Raw genomic sequence first — 27,059 nt, 5'->3', positions numbered from 1 at the left:
CACTGACCTCTTTCTTTTGCCGTCAAGTCACAATTGATTTATGGCGACCCCTGGTGGGGTTTTCAGGGCAAGAGACACTCAGAGGTGGTTTGCCATTGGCTGCCTCCATGTCACAACCCTGGTCTTCCCTGGTCTTCCCCATCCAAATACTAACCAGGGTCAGGGCTGAGAGTGTGTGTCTGGTCCAAGATCACCCAGCAAGCTTCCATGGCATGAGTGGAGATTTGGGTTGCCAGGTCCCTCTTTGCCACCAGTGGGAGGTTTTGGGGGTGAAGCCTGAAGAAGATGGGGTTTGGGGAGGGGAGGGACTTCAATGCCATAGAGTCCAATTGCCAAAGCAGCCATTTTTCTCCAGGGGAACTGATCTCTATCGGCTGGAGAACAGTTGTAATAGCAGGAGATCTCCAGCTAGTACCTGGAGGTTGGCAGCCCTACCAACACTGTAACCACTACACTGCACTGGCAGTGTGATGCAGTGATTTAAAAAGCTAGTGCAATCTTGGGGTGTATCAACAGAGGCATAACATCCAAATTGCAAGATGTCATAGTCCTGCTGTACACTGCATTTGGTCAGGCTGCACCTGGAGTATTGTGTGCAGTTCTGGAGGCCTCACTTCAAAAAGGATGAGGACAGAATGGAGCGGGTGCAGAGGAGAGCACCGAGGATGATCAGGGGCCTGGAGACCAAGCCCTGCGAGGAAAGGCTGAGGGAGTTGGGAATGTTTAGTCTGGAGAAGAAGAGGTTGAGGGAGGACATGATTGCTCTCTTTAAATCTTTGCAGGACTGTCAGAGGAGAGAAGGGGGTACTTCCTGTTGGCAGCAGTGTACAGGACTTGCAATAATGGGTTTAAACTGTGGGCAAAAAGGTACCGGCTGGATATTAGGATTATTTTTTTACAGTAAGTGTTGTTCAACAGTGAAAGCGGCTACCTAAGGAGGTGGCGAGCTCCCCCTCACTGGCAGTTTTTAAGCAGCAGCTGGACAAACACTTGTCAGGGATGCTCTAGGCTGATCCTGCATTGAGCAGGGGGTTGGATTAGATGACCTGTATGGCCCCTTCCAATTCCATGATTCTAAAAGCCCACCTCTGGTAAATCAGTAGGTTAAGGTCCTTAGAATGCCACTCTGAGCCCAACTTGCTCGGAATGAGGGCAGGCTATAAATATAAGGAATACATACATACATACATACATACATACATACATACATACATACATACATATATTAAAAAAACTATCAATATTTGAACGTACGGCATATAGACAGTAATTGTTTTTAGATATTTGGAAACCACTTGTAGAAACTTTATGTCTAGATCCACCACCACTGTTATTATATTTTTGTCTTTATTTACGGTATGTGTGTTTTTCTTAAGTTTTTTTTTTCTTTGATTCTTTTTCTGTTTTTCTTTTTAAGGAAACAAATTAAAATACTACCATTAAATATGCGAGTGCAGAAAGTTATGTGGTGGGTGAGTGGAATGAGCTGGGAGAGAGCCCTTAGTTTGCAGATCGTGAGAAACCAAAAGTAATGATGGATCAGTCTGAAGAATAATATTGCATGCCTAAGGAGAATGAAATGTTTGGATAAAGAAGGTTTTTTACATGCATACAAAAAATCAGATCAAACGATGGATCAGTATGTTCCAGAATTAAAAAGGCTTAGTAAAGCAGCTGGCTTTGATGACTTGAAAGTTTCTCTGATAAGTGATAGATTCGTCTGCAGTATCAGAGATAATGTCCTCAGAGAACGTCCGCTACATGAGAGAGATTTATCCCTAGACAACAGTCTCCCAATTTGCAGGGCCTCCGAGACTTTGAAGGCACTAGAAATACTGTACCAATTTTATTTTAAAGTGAACACAGACCAGTTCTTTCCCGCAAACAGATGTATGCCCTTACACTAGGGTTGCCAACCTCCAGGTGGGGCCAGCAGATCTCCCACTATTACAATTGATCTCCAGGCAACAGAGATCAGTTTGCATGGAGAAAATGATTGCTTTGGAGAGTGGACTCTATGGCATTATACCCCACGAAGCTCCCTCTCCCCCCCCCAAACCCCGCCCACCTCAGGCTTCACCCATAAATTCTCCAGGAATTTCCCCACCCAGAGCTGGCAAGTGGCAACCCTGCCTTACATGCAGGATGGACCTCTCTTCATTGTAACAAGTGAACAGGGTCATTCGTAGGGGAGAACTCACTCTAGATAACCCTTATGCCTGTACATCACCAGGTAACTGGAATTAGTTGCTGTGGCATTGAAGTCCCTCCCCTCTCCAAACCCCACCCTCCTCAGGCTCCACCCCCAAATTCTCCCAGAATTTCCTCACCCAGAGCTGGCATCCCTACCTTACATGCAGGATGGACCCCTCTTCATTGTATCGTGTGAAAAGGGTCATTCGTAGGGGAGAACTCACTCCAGATAACCCTTATGCCTGTACATCACCAGGTAACTGGAGTTAGTTGCTATTCTCCATGCAAGAAGGGACAGAGAGGAAAGAGAAATATTCTTCCGAGCCCAGCAAGTTTCCAGGTTGCATGTATCCTGCTAGTTAAAGTGATTTTAAGTGGATAAGGGCAAATCACAACTACTAGGAATTTCCTTCCTTCTTTCTTTCTTTCTTCTCTGCTCTTATGACAACAGTCTTGAGCACAGATAGTTCCAACAACAGAACAACAACAACAAAAGAGTAATAATAACAATAAATACGCCTATGACAACTAGGGCATCGGGTTGCTCAGATCCATCTAACTGTTAGATTTGATTACATGGGGGGGGGGAACTTGGCAGCTGCCAGGGTGATATTATGATCGCTTCCAGCCCAAAGGGTCTATGGTTTTCATTGGGCTGGAATGCTAACCAGATCCTTTAGAAAGGGAGAGACAAACATAGTTCCATACCTATGAAATTTTGGACAACCCCAGCACCAGCAGTTCCCAAACTGGGCGCCACGGAGCACTTGGTGCTCCGCGAAACATCTCCTACTGCTCCGTGAAGAGATTGGAAAGAAAAAACACCACTGTCGTTCGGTTTAGTATATACGTGCTGGGTGAAAATTTGTGCTCCATGACGAATTTCTCTCCTGAAAAGTGCTCCATGGCTCAGAAAGTTTGGGAACCACTGTGACAATGAAGCGAGGTGTCCAGGCTCCCTGTGTCATAGCTACAAAGTCTTATCTGCAAATGGAATCCTCCCAAAGAGAGCCAGCGTGGTGTATTGGTTAAGAGTGGCGGTTTGGAGCAGTAGACTCTGATCTGGAGAACGGTTTGATTCCCCATGCCTCCACATGAGGGGCAGAGGCTATTCTGGTGAACCGGGTTGGTTTCCCCATTCCTCCACATGAAGCCAACTGGGTGGCCTTGAGCTAGTCACACTCTCTCAGCCCCACCTACCTCACAGGGTGCCTGTTGTGGGAAGAGGAAGGGAAGGTGATTGTAAGCCGTCTGCCTTAAGCCGTAGAGAAAGTAGACGTATGAAAACCAACTCTTCTTCTTCTTCAAAGCAGACAAAAAGTTCTGCCGTTGAGATTGAATTACGGTGAGCCAACATAAAGGCTCATCAGTATTTGGGAACTGTCCAGTAGTCAAGATAGACCGGGATGGAGTTTGGATATGACAATCCCCAATAAAGAGGAGAATAAATCCTATGGGCCCGGATTCTGGGACTGAGCTCATCCAAGGCATGGGGGTTTCAAAATCAGATTTTTAATAGAGGTCAGACTGATATATATAAATACTGAAAATATAATTTATTTGAAGCGCTATGTAAAGGTTAAAATGTTTAAAAACATTAAAATAGCACAATGGCATTTCCTAGGGTTGATATCTGTAACCACATACCAAACACGTTTCGGCCAATTGGGCCTTCATCAGTGGTCAATTAAAACCCATGTTAAGCCTGCACACATGTTCAGAAATAAATACATACATACATATACAAACAGTTAAAATCTACTAAGTTGACAACTGCACACATCGTATATGAGAGACATATACTTACCAGTATTACAATTAGAACCAGTTTGACCAGATGTTTGAGTAATTGGTAATAGATTTTACAACCTATACACATGCCTGGTTTGATTTGAACTATTTGTATATGTATGTATTTATTTATTTCTGTACATGTGTGCAGGCTTAACATGGGTTTTAACTGACCACTGATGAAGGCCCAATTGGCCGAAATGCATTTGATATGTGGTTACAGATATCAACCCTAGGAAATGCCATTGTGCTATTTTAATGTTTTAAATATAAAAGTAAAGGGCCCCTGTGCAAGCACCGGGTCATTCCTGACCCATGGGGTGACAATCACATCCCGAAGTGGTTTGCCAGTGCCTTCCCCAGTCATCTTCCCTTTACCCCCAGCAAGCTGGGTACTCATTTGACCAACCTTGGAAGGATGGAAGGCTGAGTCAACCTTGAGCCGGCTACCTAAAACCGACTACTGCTGGGATCGAACTCAAGTCGTGAGCAGAGTTTGGACTGCAGTACTTCAGCTCCATCGGTAAAAAGAACCCACCTGTTTTGGGGGAGGCAATGGCTAGGAAGTAAATATTACTTCCGAGTAACCATGCATAGGAGTGCACTGTGAATCAAGTGCTTGCACAGAGCCTGCTTGGACCTGTCTCCACCAGGGCTGGTCACTGCACACATCAATAAAAATTCCTCTCGCTCTTTTGCTGGCCACCCACTGAAATCTGCCAATTTTTCATTTCCACCGCTACAGTTTTTGAAGGCAGTTATTTCTCATTAGGCTCATTCGTCTCTGTAATCAAGGACCCGTTCAGTCGTTGGAACTCAACGAAGGATGAGGGAGATGCCAGCACCCAATCAATAAACATAATGAAATTCTTCTACCAAAGCCACATCAGCTCTAAATCTGTTATCTGCTCTTGGGCAGTCTCATTTTTATCCTGTCCTTTCTCAAAAAAGTTCAGAGCAACCTTCAGGGTTTTCCTGAAGGAGGGGCCATGGCTCAGTGGTAGAGCAACTGCTTGGCATGTAGAAGGTACCAGGTTCAATCCCCAGCATCTCCAGTGAAAGGGACTAGGCCCGTAGGTGATGTGAAAAACCTCTGCCTGAGGCCCTGGAGAACCGCTGCCGGTCTGAGTAGACAATACTGACTTTGATGGACCAAGGGTCTGATTCAGTATAAGGCAGCTTCATGTGTTCAGATGTTCCCTTCCCCCATTTTCTCCTCACAACAACCCTGTGAGGTACATAAGAACATAAGAAAGGCCATGCTGGATCAGACCAAGGTCCATCAAGTCCAGTCGTCTGTTCACACAGTGGCCAACCAGGTGCCTCTAGGAAGCCCACAAACAAGACAACTGCAGCAGCATTGTCCTGCCTGTGTTCCAAAGCACCTAGGCATGTTCCTCTGATCCTGGAGAGGTCAGTTTTGCTAAATGTGACAAGCCCAAGCAGAGTTTTGAACCTGGGTCTCCCCAGAACCTTGGCTCTCAAGCTCCATAACTATGTCCGCTCCACTGATCTGTCATGGTTAGAGGTTGGACTACCACAGATTGGTTCAGCAAAAATACAGCAAATTGCAAATTACCTAAACTCATCACAGAGGAAAAACATTCACACTCCAAGTCAGAGGCTATTGTTCAGGCTAGGAGATAGATCAAGACTTAGAACATTCCAGAACAAATATATGAATTATAACTTAAACACTCCTCTGGCTAAGGTTGGGTTGAGTGAATACACAGACGTTCTCATGGGGCATCTCTGAGCCATCAGGTTGGTTGACATTGGTTGTTTATGCATGGGTACTTTAATTCACATTAACCACCACCCCCATCTGTCTTGGTTGTTCCTTAGAGTTATGAATGAGTTTTCCCACCATTAGAGATGACCTTGCTACCAGCCCTTGCAAATCCCAGAGCTTCCCGTTCTCTGTAATCCTATTCTCCCCTCTCCCCTGGGTGAAATCTCCGTGCATAAGGCAAAATGCAGAACTCACAAGCTTAGTTCACTCACAGCCAATTACAAAGCAGCATATCCAGAGGCGGGGATCCAAATACTTCCTGCATAAATGCATCCATGCATAAATGACCATGGTCTAGAATTCCAGAATGCTTGCTGTGCCTGTAGTCAAGCCTTCTAAAAAGCAGCGGGTCTTTGACTCCAGAGGTACGCTTTCTTATAAGTTGAGGAGCATTCCCAACTAGAATAACTCAACTGTTTAGGTTTACTGGACATTTAGTTTTACTGAAACCCCCTGCAGACATTCTGCTGCTGTTTGGGTCTCTTAAGGTGGGAGCCCACAAGCCGTGGGTCACCAGGAGCACGCAGATCTCCCGCAAGCCACCCAGTTCCCATGATTGTCACATTGCATGAATTGAGCAACACATGAATCTTCCATGTGGGGACATCTTCCCTTCCAACACCAGAACCTTGGGCTGTGATTCACGTGAATGGGAGCTGCTCCTGCATGCAAACTCTGTGTGTTGCCCGATCCACACATTAGGCGATTGCGCAGGTCGCATTCCCAAAATGCAAGGCTGGCAGACTTCCCCATCCGAACAAACAGAATTCAAGCATGCTTTCGGCAGAGGGCTTGCGTCAGCAAGGAAACAGGACGTGACTTCTCTAGAAGGGAAAGATTTCCAGGAACCATGCATCCTGATGTTGCTTACAAGTATTTGTACTTTTTGAAGCTTCAAGGTGCCCCAGGAACATTTGTGTTCTTTGCTCAAAGACATGGCTGATTAACGTTCCTTTCTCCTTTGATCTCTTCCCTCCCTCCCCCCTTCTGAGCGATGAACTTGCTCTTTCCGATTTGACTCCCTTTGTATCCTTTCAGAGGTTTCAACTACAGCTCAGGCTGCGCCTGCTTTTTCATTCATTGTAGGAATCAACTTGCATTAGTAGGTATATGCATCTCTCTCTCTCTGGCCGTTATGGTATTAGTAGGTATATGCATCTCTCTCTCTCCGGCTGCATGGCTGGGATGCCAACGGTTTGTTCCTGTGAAGTCTCACGCTCAAACATTCCACGATTGAAAAATTGAATGCATGGAGAGAGGGGTGACATTAAGCAGCCTGCCCCTCTCAGCTGCAAGAGCAGCAGCACCGGCTCACAAAATGCCCATCCGTTGCTCTAGCCACCATGGTAGCCTCTCCACTGGCCTGGCCGGGGGCCTGGCCACCCCGCTGGGCCCCGGCTTGGAATGGTCCTGGAGGCTGCTGGAGGCAGCAGCAGAAAGTGTGCGGTGAAGATGGCAGCGGTGAGGAGAGGCTGCCGAGGGGGCGGTGAAGAGCGCCGGAAGGAAGGGGAGTTGACCCGCATGTGCTGAAATGCACCAGCAAGCACTTCCATTAAGAGCGAATCTTTACTTAAATTCAGAACAATGACAGTATTGGAAAACCCAGTAAAGATTCACAACGGGAGTGGGTTGGCCCCATGGGAGGAAGATGTCCATGCGTTTGGACAAGGGAGATTCGCCACATTCTCTTGAGAATCGAAGGACAAAACGGCCATGCATTAACTCTCTCTCTCTCTCTCTCTCTCTCTCTCTCTCTCTCTCTCTCTCTCTCTCTTTCTCTCTCTCTCTCTCTCTCTCTCTCTTTCTGTCGCATGGTTCTCATTTCTAACCAGTGATTTTTGGCACAACTTTGCACACAGCACCGTTTTCTTGAAAAGGCAACTGATTCAAAATACTAATCGAGGCCCTAGTTGTTTCACATACACTACTCGGCTGTGTGGTCTGTTTCTTGCTCCTATTTCAACAAATCTACTTGGTGGCTAAGGCGGCCTTTGGGATGCCCTAGACAGTCAGTTGCTTCCTCTCCACTGGCCGCATTGTGGTTTCCCTACTCAGTACTCCAAAGCATGACACATGCATGCACACACACCACGGTTACTCTCTTACTACAACACTCATTTCTCAGCTGCGGATTCTCTGTTCTGATCACATTTTGCTTCCGTCACGAGTGGGCAAAACATCATCTCCCTGGATACAACACAGCGTTATTTAATTACTACTAATGCAAGCAGATGTGCTTTATGCTTCTTTTTGTTTTCAGTGGAACCGACGGAGGGAACAATGCTTGTGAATGGCTTATCCTGAGTAGCCATTAAACTCAGGTTACAGGGCTAAGGACTTGGCATGTGTCAGAAGACCCCCAATAGCTGCTTCTAGCAGGCAAATGAACTTCAAGAGGGAGGTCTTTTGCACCAGGCCAATGGTGCATGAGGGAGTGGGGCTTAATCCTCCCCCTGCCCCCTTCCCTCTCCCCCTGCACAACCCCTTCAGAAGCTATTTTCCCTTCATAGGCTTCCAGACGCACGTTTGAAACTCCACTAGTAGCCATTTGGGGTCCCCTTCACAGAAAACCAAGCCGACCGACTGTACACGTGCAGCCTGTTGGTTGTGAAATGGATGCCCACCCTCTGCGCATGTGCCTTTCCGCCCCACCCACTCCCCTCCTGCGCTGCTGCTGCGTGATAGGGTCCCGTGCCCGAGCCCGCAATCACTTCTCTCTTGTTTTTGTCGCTCCTGTCGTTGTCGTGATTTGTTAGGTACAAAGGCAGGAAGCTGGCTCAGCACAAGTCGGAAATAGAGTGTTTCACTCCAAAAGGGAGTATGGGCAATGGTGGGCGAGCGACCATGAGCAGGTAAGCAAAAGCATGAGTGACGCCTCACCCATCCCTTCCCCAGGCCCACCGTGAGATGTCTGTCCGCCAGAGGAGCATCCCCCGGGCACTGCAGCCCGCTCCCCCTTGTGTGCTCACTGTGTCTGTCGGAGCTCGGATGACTCTGGGTTCTCTGTTCTATCCGTCCTGCCTGTAGAGCTGTTAATGGACGAGGGGAGGTAGAGTCATAATCAGAATCAAAATCCATTAATACAGCCGACTGACCAATCCATTGTCAGTACAACAAATTGTCTGAACCCAACAGTACTGTACAGCAGTATTGCAAATTGCCTATACAAATGAAAATACGAGATCAATAAAAAAACAACCCATAGTTAAAATTACCACATTAAGGTTATGAAATTGTAGACTCCAGGTTCTCTGTTCTGTCCGTCCTGCCCGTAGAGCTGCTATTGGATGGGGGGAGGTGGAGTCAGAATCAGAATTTATTAATATGGTCAATTGACCAATCCACTGTCAGTACATCAAATTGTCTAAACCCAACAGTGCTGTACAGCAGTATTGCAAATTGCCTATACAAATGAAATGTGTGTGTATTAAGTGCCAAGTCGCTTCCAACTCATGGCGACCCTATGAATCAAAGTCCTCCAAAATGTCCTAACTTTGACAGCCTTGCTCAGATCTTGCAAATGAAAATACAAGATCAATAAAAAACAACCTATAGTTAAAATTACCACATTAAGGTTATGAAACTGTAGACTTCGGGTTCTCTGTTCTGTCCGTCCTGCCCGTAGAGCTGCTATTGGACGGGGGTAGGTGGAGTCAGAATCAGAATGTATTAATACGTTTGATTGACCGATCTAATGTCAGTACATCAAATTGTCCAAACCCAACAGTGCTGTACAGCAGTATTGCAAATTGCCTATACAAATGAAAATACGAGATCAATAAAAAACGACCCATAGTTAAAATTACCACATTAAGGTTATGAAATTGTAGACTCCAGGTTCTCTGTTCTGTCCGTCCTGCCCGTAGAGCTTCTATTGGATGGGGGGAGGTGGAGTCAGAATCAGAATTTATTAATAAATGTGTGTGTGTTAAGTGCTGTCAAGTCGCTTCCAACTCATGGCGACCCTATGAATCAAAGTCCTCCAAAATGTCCTAACTTTGACAGCCTTGCTCAGATCTTGCAAATGAAAATACAAGATCAATAAAAAACAACCTATAGTTAAAATTACCACATTAAGGTTATGAAACTGTAGACTTCGGGTTCTCTGTTCTGTCCGTCCTGCCCGTAGAGCTGCTATTGGACGGGGGTAGGTGGAGTCAGAATCAGAATGTATTAATACGGTTGATTGACCGATCTAATGTCAGTACATCAAATTGTCCAAACCCAACAGTGCTGTACAGCAGTATTGCAAATTGCCTATACAAATGAAAATACGAGATCAATAAAAAAACAACCCATAGTTAAAATTACCGCATTATGAAATTGTAGAGTATTTTAACAAGTCTTTCTCAAGCAAAGCTCTGCGTATTTTAATAGCAGCAGCACAGAACTTGGCAGTTTGAAACAAGAGCTGTGGAATTTCTCCCAATAGGAGCTTCTTTGCCACAAACTCAGCTGACACTTCAGGGAATTGGCCAAGCAAGGGGGAAATAAGCTTAGGGCGGACTTCGCAGTAGAATGGGCAACAAATCAACATGTGTCCATTGGTTTCGATGACCCTGTCCCACATGGCCAGAGGCTTTCTGATCTAGGGATCTTCTTATATTTCCCTTCTACTACAACCAATGGAAGCACCCGGCATCTGGAAAGGGTAAAAGCCTTCCAATAATTAATAAGCTCAAGATGAGAAAAGTAAGTCATAGGTTGAGAGCAAGGCCCAACAAGAGATGGATTGACTCAATAAAGGAAGCCATAGCCCTCAATTTGCAAGATCTGAACAAGGCTGTCAAAGATAGGACATTTTGGAGGACATTGTTTCATAGGGTCTCCATGAGTCGGAAGAGACTTGACAGCACTTAACATACACGCACAGGGGACACTAAGGTGGAGTCAAAGGCTCGGTCTGCTCACATGTCTAAGACTAGCTCGATCTGGTGCCGGTGATGAATTTGGCAGCATGGGCATGAGCATCGTCACCCATGAGCATTCTGAGCACAGGAGCAGCAGGCAGTTTAAAAAGTTGGTGTCCCTACCTGCGAAGCGTGCTGGGTCTGTTTGAGCGGCAGGAATCACTCATTCCATGCTCTCTGTTTCTACCAAGTGAAAAGACTTATTTTGACAGACATTTGTTCCAGTGGGTATACATCTGGCTTAGTCCCGTATTTGCCTCCAGCATGCGTAGCGGTCAGCAATGCAGAATGAGAGCTGGTCCCAAGTGCGCCATTGGCTTTATTCCTTTTTAATACCAGGAGATGATTAGAGAAGGGCTTCCTGGGGCACTCAGGGTATTATTGAATAATGCTCTGGCATGTAATGTCTGCAACAGTTGCACTGCCCAAATGCATGCCTTGAAAGCTTGAGCAATGCCTGAACAACCTAGAGACCTCCACTGAAGGAACATCCTAATTGTAGACATACAATTGGGGGTCTGCAAATACTGATGGCGAGGGATCTTATTGTCCCTTTCCTTTTCCTTCCTTATTTTCCTTTTCCTTCCTTCACTCTCTCAGGGCAGCGTGGTGTCAGAGCGTAGTGGTTAAGAGCGGCGGACTCTAACCTGGAGAACCGGGTTCGATTCCCAACTCCTCCACATGAAGCCTGCTGGGCGACCTTGGGTCAGTCACAGTTCTCTCTCAGCCCCACCTACCTCACAAGGTGCCTGTTGTGGGGAAAGCAAGTGACTGTGATTGTAAGCCACTTGGAGACTCCTTACAGTAGAGAAAAATTGGGATATAAAAACCAACTCTTCTTTTCCTATTTTCCTCCCTCTGGAAGTATCTGTAGCCACTCTGCTTTCCTTCTCCCCCTTCCACCCATCTACTTACCATTTTCTGTTTCTATCCCCTCACTCACTACCCACCTTTTTCTGTTCCTCTCTCGCACCTTCAGCTTTCCTTTGTTTTCCCTTTTTTGTCCCTTCTCACAACAGCTTTACCTTTCCTTCCTCCTGTTTTTTTACCTTTTTTTAGTCAAGATCTTCCCCCAGGGTGACATGAAGCAAGGTGTGGAATTGTTGGCAATGTTGGACAGGGGTTGCATAGCAACTCCCCAAATGACCAGCACGATCTCACAACCTAGTCTCACAAGAATTCAGTGGCACCCTTGTCTTATCAAAATTTGATTTTAAGGGGGGGGGTTACCCCTTCCTCCATCTTTTCTTACATTTCATTCTTACATTTCATTTTCTTGCATTTTTTCTTACGTTTCTTACATTTGTATTCTGCAAACCTGGGTCTTCCCGTGAGCTTGTATAAAAAATACCTCCTATCTGTATCTATCTATACATAGCCCCATTGGGTAGATTTTTGATCCACACTCTGAGGCCATTGTTCAGAATTAGGCATAATGATACATCAAGGCTTGATCAGGTCTCGTCCTTTTCCCTTTGCCAGTCAGTAGGAAAGAGCAAATGTTTCCTGTTTCATTTCTTTTCATATCTGTGTATAATTTTTGTATGTGTATATATATACACACACATACACATACCTTTATTGGCATAATTACAATGCTTTATGTGTATATACATAATGTACGTAATGCTCATTTATTAATGCACAGGGTTGGCAACTGAAGAAGGTGGGCTTTAAAGAGGGGAAGAACTTCAATGGGGAGTAATGGCATACAGTCCACCTTCCCAAACAGCCATTTTCTCCAGGTGAACTGATCTCTGTCGCCTGAAGATCAGTTGTAATAGCGGGAGATCTCCAGTCACCCTGGAGGCTCGCAACCCTAGTCCTAGTAGACAGTAGTGACCTTGCTGGACCGATGGTTTGATTCAGCATAAGGTGACTTCATGCATTCATCAATGGTGCTCTTAAAATTTGGTACCATCCTTGTTTCTGGATGATCCTTGAATGGTGGTCTCTGGAGCTCTATTCATATGACTGGATGCTGACATCAGGCACTTGGATGGATGGTTAAGGTCATTCATTGTTGTAGGGCATGGATCACATGCACGGAGTCTCCATGTGTATTAAGTGTTGAGGGACATACAAATATTAGGGGTGATCAATTTTCAGAATTCCCCCCCACACACACACACACACACACACTCACTCACTCTCTCTTTCCATTCATTCATCATACACACTGTGTTGTCTGAATAAGGTTTCGTGTGTCCAGGTTAATGGTTTGATGAGTGAGGCCTTTTAGGCATGGCTGTTTCCCTCATGGTCACCCCTCCGATGACTTCGGGTCTTTGTTTTGATTATGCATGCTGTTTCCGACCGTCAGAAGTTGCCTTGCTCTCCCTCTGCGTTTCCCCGCGTTTTCAAATTCGAGATAAAACAGGTCCCTGAAAACCCGGGGAAACACAGGGGGAGAGAGAGGCGACCTCCGATGGTCGGAAACAGCATGCAGAATCAAAACAAAGACCCGAGGTCGTCAGAGGGGCGATGGCGAAAGAACAGCCACGCATAAAAGACCTGCTTTTCTGCCTTTTGTCCTCGTTGGACTGAAACTATGTCAGCAACGTCCGATCTTGTTCACACATCTGATCGGGATTCATCAAGAGCGTCTGTTTGTTTGGCGTTCTCAGTGATGTGGGCAGCATTCCCTCCTTGTCGTTGCTGTCTCTAACTTCAACTAGATGGATCTGTTCTGGTGGGGGGAAAGTAATTCCGGAAAAGAAGCAAATTGGTGGGAGAAGAGAAGTGCTTGCAAATGTCAATTAATCATGTTTTGTTTGATGTTGTTGACAATTGGGTTCCCCTTTTCCAATCGGCAAAGCATTCATCTTGATTTTTTTTTTGCTAGTGATGAGCCAGATCCATAGCATAATAAATGCCTTTCCGGTAGAAATGAGAGACAGCGTACTATTAAGGAAGATTCCACAGCTAGCTGGCTAGGAATGGTATTTGGATAAAACAGGGTTCGGATTGATGGCAGCATTGCTGAAATCAATAAGACTGACTCCCGAGTAAACATATGAAGGATTTAGATGCAAGACTCAGAATAAAATGGTTTCAATTCAAAGCAAGTTCTTGAGAGATAATTTTAGGCATGTAATCTTGGAAACAAGGATTGAGAGAATGCCGTGGGGCCACAGCATCCCTTCTGGTGGAAACTGGAAGTGATATCAACATGTTGGGGTGACACTCTAGCATTTACCCTGAACTCTGTGTGTCTTCATGAACACATGAAAGTTGCCTCATACTGAGTCAGACTCAGCTTGGCAGTGGGTCTCCAGTTTCTCAGATGGAGGTCTTTCATGTCATCTACCAACTGATCCTTTTAGCTGACCATGTGGGGGATTGAACCTGGGACCTTCTACATGCCAAGCAGATGCTCTGCCATTGAGCCACAGCCCCCCCCCTCCATATGTTCATGACCTAGGGTTGCCAGCTCCAGGTTGGGAAATTCCTGGATATTTTGAGGGTGGAGCCTGAGGGGCAGGGTTTCGAGAGGGGAGGGACTTCAATGCCATAAAGTCCAATTGCCAAAGTGGCCATTTTCTCCAGGGGAACTATCTCTGTTGCCTGGAGATCAGTTGTAATAGTGGGAGATCTCCAGCCACTACCTGGAGGTTGGCCACCCTATCATGACCAGTTTATCTAAACTGTTATGCAAGATGCCTTGACTCTGTGTTAAAGTACAGATGGTCCCAGCTTCAGGCCTTGACATCTCTACTTAAAGGGTCTTAGGTAAACTGGAGTTGGGAAAGGCCTTTCTTTTGGGCAGGTGGGACCGTATTAGGCAGGTGGGACCACTCATTCTGTGTAAGACGTCTTCATATAATTTCAGTAGAGACAGATCTGCCCAAGTCAGAGTAGACTGCAGCTGGATAGATTGATGAATGGTATGACACGGTGAGGCATTCCCATTTGTATATGGGCAAAAATGGCACCATGTGTGGGACCATCTGGAATCTCACAACTAAGAGTGTCTAGGTCAGGGATCCCCTACCTTTTTGAGCCTGTAGGCCCATTTGGAATTCTGACATGGCATGATGGGTGCAACCACAAAATGGCTGCCAAAGGAGGCGGAGCCAGCCATAAAATGGCTGCCACAGCTTACCTTCAGTCACACATTTAAAGATTCTAATGCTGTAGTGGCAGCTACTACCAAAGCAATGTCTTTAAACATCTGCAAAGGCCGTCACATCTCCAATGGCCAATCAGAAGCCCCACCTGGCCCGCAAATGGAAACCCGTTTATAATAAATATACATATTTACATCAGATTGGTCGATGAGATTGCAAATTAAATTAAGAAATGTTAAAATTATATGCATGATTGCGACAAAGCTATAGTGTATATTATTGATAAGACTGATTATTTTATTTGCTATGAGGGCTGATATATTAAATGGTAACAAATATATTGAATACACTTGGACACAGAAACCAACTTTTTATTTTTTTCCCATTTCCCTTCCCGCTTCCCTTTTTATTCTGTATCCTAAAAACTCAATAAAAATGTTGGGGGGGGGGAGTGGCCCCACCTGGCCTAGGGTTGCCAGATCCCTCTTCTCCTCCAGTGGGAGGCTTTAGTGTGTGCGCGCGTGCGTGTGTGTGCGCATGTGCGTGCATGCGCTCTGACGCACGTGCGTCACTTCCGGTTTAGGGGCCTTATACCTCTTAGTTTGAGTGGTAAACTAAGAGGTATAAGGCCCCTCGCGAGGCAGAACTTCCGGTTCTAAACCAGAAGTGAAGTGCACGGAACGCACGCATGTTTGCCGGCTGACCCTCAGGTGGTCGGCGGGCAGAGGGGTCAATTACTGGGGGTTTGCCTGCCACCAGCGGGCACCTGTCAACTCTAACCTGGGCCTACCCACTTCCAAAAAACACTTGGCAGGTACCATGGCAGCCATGGGCACCACGTTGCGGACCCCTGGTCTAGGTCGCTCCTAATGAAATCCTGAAGAAAAATCAGCGAGAATGCCCTTTGACAAGGTGCACCTGTAGGAACCTAGCATTCGTTGCTACAAGAAACTGTATTTTTCATGCGGATCCTAAAACTGACCCAGAAAGGTGTTCAGACTCCAGCCATTTCCCTACAAGGTAGGGTTACCAACCTCCAGGTATTAGCTGGAGATCTCCTGCTGTTACAACTGATCTCCAGCCGATAGAGGGGGAAAAAACCTGGAGAAAAAGGTCGCTTTGGCCATTGGACTCTATGGATTGAAGTCCCTTCCCTCCCCAACCCCCCCTCCTCAGGCTCCGCCCCCAAAATCCCCAGGTATTTCCCAACCGGGAGCCAGCAACCCTACTACAAGGTGATCCGTGCAATGCATAAACAGGAGGCGTTGCGCAAACAAGCGATATTTTTTGTTCGTGACTTTGGTTGTTTGCAAGCCGCTTTTATACATTTGAGAAATAATCGCTCATCAAGCCATGCACTAATAGCTTTCCCTTCCATCCTATAAAATCAATTATGCGATGGGATATTTGATGAGACTGTCAAAAGGTAGGTGTCTTGGTGGTGCTGTTATGATTTAGGCCTGAAATTACTGGCTTAATTAAATGCAACAAATAAGAAACTGATTAATAATTCACATGAGAGTGGGTTTTTCCACCCACCCCCATGCCAATAGCCCAAATCCCCAATGAGGGACCGCCTGCGTAATGAGATGTCAGTCAAGCCGTTCTCCTTAAATTACCCCCAAGTTGTCTATTCGGCTCAGATGGGAAATAATGAGAATAATGCAAATTAAATCTTGTTGCCCAAGTGCAAAGAGGCAGCTGAGCAAAAAGGAATTTTTTTCTCCTTTTCCAGCCCCGGGTCCCTTGGTTACTGTTCCCATTAGTGCATTAGATGATGAAAAGGACATAACGCTCACCAATGAACCCTATCATATGCCATGGTATTAATTGCCATGAAACGTACCTCTTGTCCATATCTCTTGTACAAGAGCAAAATTAGATAGGGTTAGATGCAAGGTTTATGGCAGGGGTCCCCAACGTGGTGCCTATGGGTGCTATGCCAGGGTGGTGTAGTGGTTAAGAGCGGTGGATTGGAGCGGTGGACTCGGATCTGGAGAACTAGGTTTGATTCCCCACTCCTCCACATGAGCGGCGGACGCTAATCTGGAGAACTGGATTTGTTTCCCCGCTCCTCCACATGAAGCCAGCTGGGTGACTTGGGCCAGTCACACTCTCTCAGTCCCACCTACCTCACAGGGTGTCTGTTGTGGGGAGGGGAAGGGAAGGGGATTGTAAGCCGGTTTGATTCTCCCTTAAGTGACAGAGATAATGGGCATATAAAAACCAACTCCTTCTTCTTCTTCCTATGGGAGTTATAGTGCCCACCCACACCTTTTCTACCAAGTGTTTTTAGGAAGTGGGCAGGGCCAGGTAGGGCTAGGGTTGCAGTGTGGTATAGTGGTTAGAGTGTCAGGCTGGGAGACCTGGGTTCAAATCTCCATTGAGCCGTAAAGTTCTCTGGATGACCTCGGGCAAGTCACATTCTCTGCTCCTACTCACCTGCTCTGCTCCAAACCTACCCCACTGGTTTGTTGTGAAGATGAAATGGAGAAATGAGTACAGTGTACCCCACCCTGAGATCTTTGGAGGAAGGGAAGTATGGGAGGGTAATAGAAGAAGCAGGTGCTCTGCCGCTGCACTATTTCACTCTATAACATTGTGTGTTGGATCTTATGGCTTCATTCCTCTAAACAGGATCCTAGAACACTCTTCCCCTAAGTCTTAAGAACATAAGAAAGGCCCTGCTGGATCAGACCAAGGTCCATCAAGTCCAGCAGTCTGATCCCACAGTGGCCAACCAGGTGCCTCTGGGAAGCCCACAAACAAGACGACTGCAGCAGCACTGTCCTGCCTATGTCCAACTGCACCTAATATAATAGGCATGCTCCTCTGATCCTGGAGAGAATAGGTATGCATCATGACTAGTAGTCATTTTGACTAGTAGCCATGGATAGCCCTCTCCTCCATGAACATGTCCACTCCCTTCTTTAAGCCTTCCAAGTTGGCAGCCATCACCACATCCTGGGGCAGGGAGTTCCATGATTTAACGATGAAGAAATACTTCCTTTTATCAGTTTTGATTCTCTCACCCTCCAGCTTCAGCCGATGACCCCGCGTCCTAGTATTACGAGAGAGGGAGAAAAGTTTCTCCCTGTCCACTCTCTCCAAACCACGCATAATTTTATAGACCTCGATCCTGTCTCCCCTCAGCCACCTTCCTTCCAAGCTAAACAGCCCAAAGTGTTTTAACCGCTCCTCACAGGGCAGTTACTCTAGCCCCTTGATAATTTTGGTTGTTATTCTCTGCACCGTCTCAAGCTCTGCAATGTCCTTTCTTAGGTGTGGTGACCAGAACTGTACACATTATTCCTTCAACAGAAAAAGTCTTCCTCCAGTGGAGAACGGCTGTTCCTGATGGACAAAGGCTTCCTCTGAGGGAGAGAAGTATTTCTTTGTTGAAGGAAGTCTTTCTCCACTTGATCTCTCTACCCCTGTTCTCAAGACGCCAACGGAAGGAGTGACGATCCTGAATTCTTGTCACTCAAAGGAGCGTTGCCAGGTTTGACATGATGACAGTCCCACGCTGTTTGCAATATATATATTCCATTAGCAGGTATCCCAGTCCACATCTCCGACGGCGTCGATTTTGGTGTCGCTGATAAAATGTTGCCTCATGACACATTATTTTGTTATGAAGGCAATTCAGCACCACCTGGTGACAATCACATTTATTTCCTAGCCTTTGTTGGTCTGGCAGAATGAGGTATTAAAAAAAAGATGAGATCATGAATGAAGTTGTGTTCCGAAAAAGCTGGCCAGAGTTGCTCATCCTAATATTTTATTTTATTTTATTAGAAAATAAAATAGTTAATATGAGCTGGGTGATACTATACAGAGAATGGAGTGCTGAGACTCAGTCATCATGATGATGAAGAAGAGTTGGTTTTTATATGCCTACTTTCTCTACCACTTAAGGGAGAATCAAACCGACTTACAATCACCTTCCTTTCCCCTCCCCACAACAGACACCCTGTGAGGTAGGTGGGGCTGAGAGAGCTCTAAGAGAGCTGTGACTAGCCCACTCCTCCACATGCGCGGCGGAGACTAATCTGGTGAACTGGATTTGTTTCCCCACTCCAACACACGAAGCCAGCTGGGTGACCTTGGGCTAGTCACACTCTCTCATCCCCACCTACCTCACAGGGTGTCTGTTGTGGGGAGGGGGAAGGGAAGGTGATTGTAAGCCAGTTTGAGTCTCCCTTAAGTGATAGAGAAAGTTGGCACATAAAAACCAATTCTTCTTCTTCTGGGTGAAAAATTCAATGAATGAATGAATGAATCCATTGAATTTTTCACCCTGAAGAAGAAGAATTGGTTTTTATGTGCCGACTTTCTTTACCACTTAATTAATTAATTAATCAATCAATCTCCAATGCTACTCTATGTTCAGGATTATATATCTTCCCATCTGTATCTCAGTGTTCGCACAGGCGAGCATCCGTGTGCTATGTTTATGCTACTGACTGCATACAACCCTTTGTTGCATGTGAGCGTCGCTGAATTAGAACCCCTGCCTGAGCGAGGACATGCCGTTCCCTAATGCATGCCACTCAGTTGACTCGCATATGTCCTCTGAAACTCTGCCACTGTCTTTTGTTAACTGTGCCTGTTCTCTGGTCACTGTGGTTCTGTCCAGGTGACCAGGAGTCCCCACACAAGTGTCTAGGGTTGCCAGTTCCTTCTTCACCACCAGTGGGAGGATTTTGGGGTGGACCCTGAGGAGGGCTGGGTTTGGGGAGGGACTTCAATTCCATAGAGTCCAATTGCCAAAGTGGCCGTTTTCTCCAGGTGAACTGGTCAGTTTTAATAGCAGGAGATCTCCAGCTAGTACCTGGAGGTTGGCAACTTTAATCAGCAGCAGCAGGAATGCAAGCACGGTAGCAGGGGATCACCCACTGGAAGTGGGCATTTGGCAATGCAGGCAGCAACTGCATTGTGTAACAAGTCACCATCTTTTGTATGTCAGTCGAATGCCACATTGTTGCTGTTCCCCCCCCCCAAGAGAAGCTGACCCTCAAATTAAACCTCTTCTATGTGCAAAGTGAGTAATACATCCATCCCGAAGCTGGAATATCAAAAACTGGCCTCCCGCCTCCAATTTCCTGGAAATGCCGCTGGGTTTTATGACGGACGCACTCTGAGAGAAAAGAGGTTTAATTTGCTACACGAATGTGACACAGGGTTCTGCAATAAAAGCAGGTTGGCACGTTCTATATATTGATATGATAAAAGTCCCGGGTTGTGGTTGCGGCCTCCGGCTGGGCAGTCAATGCCCCTTGGTTATTAAATGGCATACTTCTCCTTTGTCTAGCAGGTGGCATGTAATTAAACAATTAGCTCCCAGCAAGGCCAGGGGTTTAATCCTCCTGGGAGGATGGACGATATTCTTGATTCCCCACGCCTCTTTGTCAGTCCTAGCTTGAAGTTACACAAAAGGGTCACGTAAAATGAGAACATTGAAAGAGAGAGACGAATGTGTGAAATGATTATTTCTCTGAAGTACAGAGCAGAATAAAGTGTTTATTCCATTCATCCTGGGCCTGCATGCGCCATTCTCTGCCCAGAGGATTGTGCCCCCTGATTTTCGGGTGAATACAAGTGATCATTAATATCAAGGGTCCCCAACTAGCTACCATATTGTCTCCTCTCCAGGCTAAACATACCCGGTTCCTTCAGCCTTTCCTTATAGGACTTGGTCTCCAGACCCCTCACCATCTTTGTTGCCCTCCTCTGGACACGTTCCAGCTTGTCAATATCCTTCTAAAACAGGGAAGCCCAAACTGTTCATAATACTCCAAGTGAGTTCTACCCAGAGAAGAGTAAAGTGATACCATCACGTCACGAAATCTGGGCACTCTACTTCTGTTGATGCAGCCCAACAATGCATTTGCCTTTTAGCTACATTGTGTGGCCTGGGCAATTAATTCTCGCTCAACCTTACTGTCCCATATGTAAAATGGATAGGATAATGACTGGTCTCATAGGCAGTGGGTTGTCTGAAAAGCTATTTAACCCCCTTCAAAGTTTGTAGCATGAGAAACCTTTGGTAGTCACTTGGGTCATTTATGCATGGGTACTTTCACTCACGTTCGCCCTCAGTCTGTCTTGGTTGTTCCTTGGAGTTATGCATGAGTTTTCCCTCCATTAGAGATGACCTCGCTGCCAGCCCTCACAAATCCCGGGACGTCCCATTCCTCTGTTAACCCGATGCTTCCATCTTCCCTCAGCTCAGCCCGGGTGAAATCCCTGTTCATAAGGCAAAGCATGGGACACGCAAGCTTGGTTTCTCTCACAGCCAATTGCAAACCAGCATGTCCAGAGGCAGGGATTCAAATGCTTCCTGCTTCCTCAGAGCTCTTTCTGAGCAGACGAAAAGCTTTTTAAAACTGAGGCTTGGATTTCTCTCCCCACCCCTCTCCTTTCCGATTGCTCCATTTTTTGTTCTTAAAATGCTTTTTTATGCAGCAATTGGGTTGGGGGGGTTCTCTCACAGCAAGCACTACAAGTAAGCCAATTACAAAGCAGCATTTAAAGGGAAGGGGACTTGATTTGAGCTTAGAGACTGCTGGTGCATAGATTCCCAACAGGAAAGTGTGGGTCCGGTGAGCAACAAACCTCAGGTAAATCTCCCATGTATAAACAACCTTGGTTTACGTGCGGGAAGCTGGTTCATTTGGGTGCCCCAATTGTTCAGTTCATGGCCAATCAATGATTACAGCCACATTTGCTTACAGCAGGAGTTTGTTAACGCTTGCTTATTTCATTAACAGCTTGTGGATTGTACAACATCAGCTTTGCAAGAATGACACCCAAGGGCTATCCCTTCAACGCTCTTCAGTCCCCCCTGTAACAAGTCTTTCCATGTACAGACCCTTAAATCCTGCCTCTCTTTCTTTCTCTTTCTCATTTATGCAGCTCCAATGGGAAATCAGTCACGTGGGCCCAGAACGAGAAGACCACGAGCCGAGGGGCCCACCTATGGCAACGGCTTTCAGTCCACATCAACAAAAAAGAGAACCCGAACCAGACAGCGGTGATCAAGCCATTCTCCAAAAGCACAGACAGCAGCCGCCATGGCGGCTCCGCCACCTCGTTTCCAGAACCGAGTGCCAAAACACTTTATGATGTCTCTGAAGCGGAGGAGCACTACCCCGCTCAATACCGAGTCCAGACCCCCTCTCCCATCAGCACTGTCAGCCACAGGACTGAGTCTCTGAGCCGGACAGAAGACGACGCCCCGACGTTCCAGTCAGAGTCAGCCCAGCGCAGCAGCTCCTCCCAAGGCTCCCTGATGGAGCAGATCAGCAGCGTGGTGACCCGCTTCACCGCCAACATCAGCGAACTCAACTCCATGATGCTGTCCAACACCACACCAGGAACGATGGTGGCCACTCCCCTGTGCTCTTCTTACTTGATCCCGAGAGAGATCCAGCTTCCAACAACCATGACGACTTTCGCCGAGATCCAGCCTCTCCCCGCCATTGAGGTGAATGGAGCATCCCAGTCAAGCAGGAAGCCATCTTGCGGGAGCGTCAAGGAAGGGCCTTCTACAGAAGCGCTGCCGGTGGTCCCCAAGCCAGAGCTTGAAGAGTTGGTAGCTTTGACCCCTCCTTCCCCTTTCAGGGACTCGGTCGATTCTGGTAGTGCGTCACCCAGTTCACCGGCATCCGAATCCGCCCTTTGTATCCCTTCCTCACCCAAATATGACTCACTTATTATAAGAGATTATACTCAAAGTTCTTCTTCGTTGTGAATGTAGTTCGAGCTCAGCCTTGGATCTCTACAAACCAACAGGGAGGGGAGGACAGACCTCCAAGATCTCCAGCGTTTACAGACACAGTGAGAGTAAATGGGTCCTCTTGAACACCATGGAAGGGGGACATTCGAAGGATAGGTGAATTTAAACACACACAAAATAAAACTTTTAGCAGATTTTTGTGGCCTTAAAAACATGGGCTTTTAAAAGGAAAAAAAAAACACTGCATCTATTTCCGAGGGCTTATAAGGAGTCTCTTTATTCACTTATATACCAAGTGCTTTGCATTAGTATAACGATGAACTGTCCGTACGTACAACAGGGGAGCAGAGGAAGTTAATTCTAGGCAACTGTCCATTACTTGTTTACTTTGATTCCTTAACCCGGAAGTGAAACTTGATCTTTCGTCAAGGCATAGAAGACCAAACATTGAATGTACATTTTATAACAGACTCCAGACTTGGGACCAAATTATCCATCTCTTTTTGTTTTGGTTGAAGGTGTTAGTTGGTCTGTTTTTTTTTAAATGAAGATCTCAACTAATATTAACCTATTCTGTAATTAACTAATCTTTTTTTTTTTTTTTGGCTACAGCATATGACGTACATAGCGGCACGCCGCTTGTTGATAAACATAGGTGGATGCATTGCGGCCACCGACAGCAGTCATAGAGGGCTTTCCAAATGACTTCTGGTCTAACAGAAGGGAACAAAACAAAACAAAACAAAAATAACACTCTTCAGTTAAGTATCTAAATTTTTATTTCTTAACATTGGATTCACCTCCAGAGAGACAAAGTTCCAGGAGGATGTCCTGACTATTTCACCACGTTGCCAACCAATAATGGAGTAGCAAAAAAATACACAAGAAAAAAATATTTTCTGGATTACTGTTTTATAGTTCCCTTATCAGGGCAAATGTGAAGGTGAATCGTCAGTTTTTAGCAGCGGAGCTAGAGCGTAGCTATATTCCCGAGCGAGATTCACACGTTTGTACGGACATTCTAACGTTAACCTTGCCAGCTCGAAATTTTTAAATCTTTTACTTCTAAGGAAAAGGTCTGAAATATTTGACTCAGAGCAGTCGCTTGCCAGCAGTGAAATGAGCGTTCCTAGAAAGGTATATGCTGTTATTAGGGGAGGACTGCCCATCTTTGCCAGTCAGAGGTAACTGCAATACAAGAGGCTGTACACCCGATCGGTTGAGTATTTCTCTAGGCTTAATGGTTACCGGGGGCCCCATCCACATGGCCAAAGTTTTGTACAAATGAGTCCTATTTTTAGGCAGGTAAGGCATGATACCGGCCCACCGTTTGGCTTTGCTTCCCCTCCTTTTCTGCCTTGCATTTGAACCATGTCGATCAGGGGTGTCGAACTCAATTGTTACGAGGGCCAGATATAACCTAAATGTCACTTGGTCAGGCCAGGCCAGGCCTCACCAGCCCAGATCGAGTGTGTGTGTGTGTGTGTGTGTGTGTTGGGGTGTGTGTGGCTGCTTCAGCTGCCTCGCAGGCCAGATAAGAGCTCTTAAGGGGCCGGATCTGGCCTGCAGGCCTTATGTTTGACACCCCTGATATCTAGGGCTGCCAACCTCCAGTTGGTAGCTGTAGATCTCCTGCTATTACAACTCATCTCCGGCCGATAGAGATCAGTTCACCTGGAGAAAATGGCTGCTTTGGCAATTGGACTCTATGGCATTGAAGTCCCTCCCCTCCCCAAGCCCTGCCTCCTCAGGCTTCACCCAAAAAATCTCCCGCTGGTAGCGTAGAGGGACCTGGCAACCCTACTGATGTAGATGAATGAGGGACAGACGGAAACACGCACCGTCATTTGGGAGACTGCTTCTCACGATGCAGGGATCATGTCGGAACTGCCTTTGCGTTACAACCTCTTTGCACAATGCAATATTTGGCACTTAGCCGCTTGCATTGTGGATCAGAGTGGGGGGACAATGTGGATGGTAGAATGGACCGCACCATTTCAGGGGGCTGGATTCCAGCTCTGAATGTTCCGCTGCGAAAAAACCAAAAAGGTCCCTGCAACTAGAAAACTATCACAACAGAGAGAAATGATGGGATGGCAGTGGAGGAGAGGACTGTCAAGTCGCAGCCAACTTATGGCGACTTCGTAGGGTTTTCAAGGCAAGAGACCAACAGTTTGCCATTGCCTGTCTCTCCGTAGCAACCCTGGACTTCCTTGGAGGTCTCCCATCCAAGTACTAACCATGACCGTCCATTCCTAGCTTCCAAGATCTGATGAGATTGGGTCATCCTGGGGAAGGCAGAAAGGATGTACCCCCCTGTTTCTTGCTATCCCTGTTTTCTAGTTGCAGGGAGTTTTAAATAGGGGAACGTTCCACTCTGTGATCCTCTCTAGGGTCGCCATCTCTGACTGGGGAAATTCCTGGGGATTTCGGGGGCAATGCCTGGAGAGGGAGGTCATCAGTGTTCTGATATCACTCTAGGACTCCTGTTTCTCTTACACTCTATGATATACCATAGATTCTGCCCTCCAATCAGCCCTTTTCTCCAGGGGAACTGATCCCTGTAGTCTGGAGATCAGTTGGAATTTAGGGAGAACTCCATGCCCAACCTGGAGGTTGGTAACCCTGTTCCCCCATGCCTCCTGAAGTGGTACAGTCCCATCAGGATTCTACCATCTCATTCTTCTGCAGATGTGAACCAGGCCTTTGGGACTCAAACACTTTGCTTGGCTTAGGAGCCTCACTATATCTGAGTTGGAGTTCCCCTCTTTTTAAAAGAATACAGAGGAAGCACTGTGGGTAGGATCCGACCAGTAACATGGACAGAATTGTCATCATAATCGATTTGCACGCACACACAAACACCCCAAAAAAGAATGCGAGAGAACATTGCCAGTGTCGGCCTAGAGGAAATTTTGCTACTTTTTCACAAGCAACCGTTTCGAGCGATGTTTACCCGCTTGTACATTGCAGCTACAAACTGTGATTCAAAAGAAGACTTTCAAAGCAATACAAAGGGGGAGTCCTACAACAGAAGAGACTTAAATGAGGTAGAAAAACAATCTTTTGTTCCCTAGAAGCTCCAACCAATGTGTTAAGGGTCTGATTGACCGCCTGGTGCATGTTTTATTTTTCTCCCCGTACCTGGACTGTAAATCCTAAAACTTCGTGGACTTCCTGCTGTCATGGCACTTTTAAAAAAAAAAATGCAGGGAAAATGGATGGAGCGTCTGGCTGGAAAGCAAATCATTCGGAAAGGTATAAACATGTGCAACTTCCCCCCCCTCCCCATACACTTTGAAAATTCTGAATGTGCATTGCTGATTCTTCTCCTTCTCCTTTCATCAAAACAAAGCAGTCCTCGGGTGCCAAACTTTGATTTAACTATGTTAAATTTGGGTGATGGATAGCAATCAACGGAGGGATTTATGCAGCCTTATATACAGATAGCCTTAGAGCAGGAAGCCTTGGGGAAAAGACTGCCGTGTATCTCCCCCTCCCAGTTAAACTGTCTTATTGCTTTTGCTATTACTGATGCTTTACAAATAACCCGTTTTGCAGTTACTAATATTTTTATTTTTGAGCTCCTTTTCGATGTCGAGAATTGACACGCGGGGTGATTAAGAAGCAGTGAATCATTGCATCCGAAGTCACATCGGGATGTGCTTTTAAAACGTTGTTCTCTGTGGGGGGGGGGTTAGAGTCTGCTGCTCAGTTGAACTTTAAAGGGAAGCGGCTGAAGTGTAAGGAGATGATTCACCGGCCGCCTCGACTGGAGCAGCCCTTTTGCAGTGGAAGGGTGAACGCGGAAGGGATTTCCCTATGCTTCGTTGGCAGCCCAGGCCTTTGCTAGAGGCACAAAGCCCAGCATGATGAAATGGTTAAGAGCAGTGGTTTGGAGCGGTGGATTCTAATCTGGAGAACCGATTTGATTCCCCACTCCTTCATATGACCAGTGGATGCTAATCTGGTGAACCAGGTTGGTTTCCCAACTCCTGCACGTGAATCCAGCTGGGTGACCTTGGGCTAGTCACAGCTCTCTCAGCCCCACCTACCTCACAGGATGTCTGTTGTGGGGAGAGGAAGAGAAGGTGATTGTAAGCCGGTTTGATTCTTCCTTAAGTGGTAGAGAATGTCGGCATATAAAAACCAACTCTTCTTCTTCTTCCTTAGCTTTTTTGAGTGCAAACATTGAGAGCAATTTTATTGGGTGGTCCAAAGCAGAGTCCCCCCCTTCTAAACCCACTGAGATCAATGGACTCAGAAAGAAGAAACTGTGCTGTTCACTGCTAAGCATTTATACTCAGAAGTAAATCCCACTGAGTTCAATGGGACTTACTGACTAGTAAGGGTGCTTAAGAGTGCAGCCTGTGTCACATTCTGGTAGCCCTTTCCAACTGACATCCAAGCTGTCTGCAAAATGATACGCTGGTTCTGCGATGTGGGAGCCTGCCAGGTGCTCGTTCTGGGACCGTGTGGGGGCCCGTGGTGTACCTGATATGTGCTTTCACTGTACTGTGTGAAAAGGGCAACATGGTGTTTGTCTGAGCCGATACTGCTTC

At 46.4% G+C, this 27,059-nt stretch overlaps 1 protein-coding gene across 2 annotated transcripts in view; it reads left to right on the top strand.

The window, feature by feature from the left end:
- GRM5 (glutamate metabotropic receptor 5) overlaps positions 1-23,229 on the top strand; it is a 244,346-nt gene extending 221,117 nt beyond the window's left edge. Inside the window, exons 8-9 of one of the 2 annotated variants that reach the window (XM_056858386.1) lie at positions 8,533-8,628; positions 21,675-23,229. In XM_056858386.1, coding sequence (XP_056714364.1) covers positions 8,533-8,628; positions 21,675-22,512 — 934 coding nt within the window. In that variant the 3' untranslated portion in view covers positions 22,513-23,229. The remainder of the gene's footprint in view (positions 1-8,532; positions 8,629-21,674) is intronic. The other variant, XM_056858387.1, reaches the window with a different exon arrangement.
- The last annotated feature ends 3,830 nt before the right edge of the window (positions 23,230-27,059 follow it).

The sequence above is a fragment of the Euleptes europaea genome, chromosome 12, assembly GCF_029931775.1.
Source record: "Euleptes europaea isolate rEulEur1 chromosome 12, rEulEur1.hap1, whole genome shotgun sequence".
NCBI lineage: Eukaryota > Metazoa > Chordata > Lepidosauria > Squamata > Sphaerodactylidae > Euleptes > Euleptes europaea.
The sequence above is the reverse complement of the archived record's forward strand: the minus strand, read 5'-3'. Positions and strand labels throughout refer to the sequence as shown.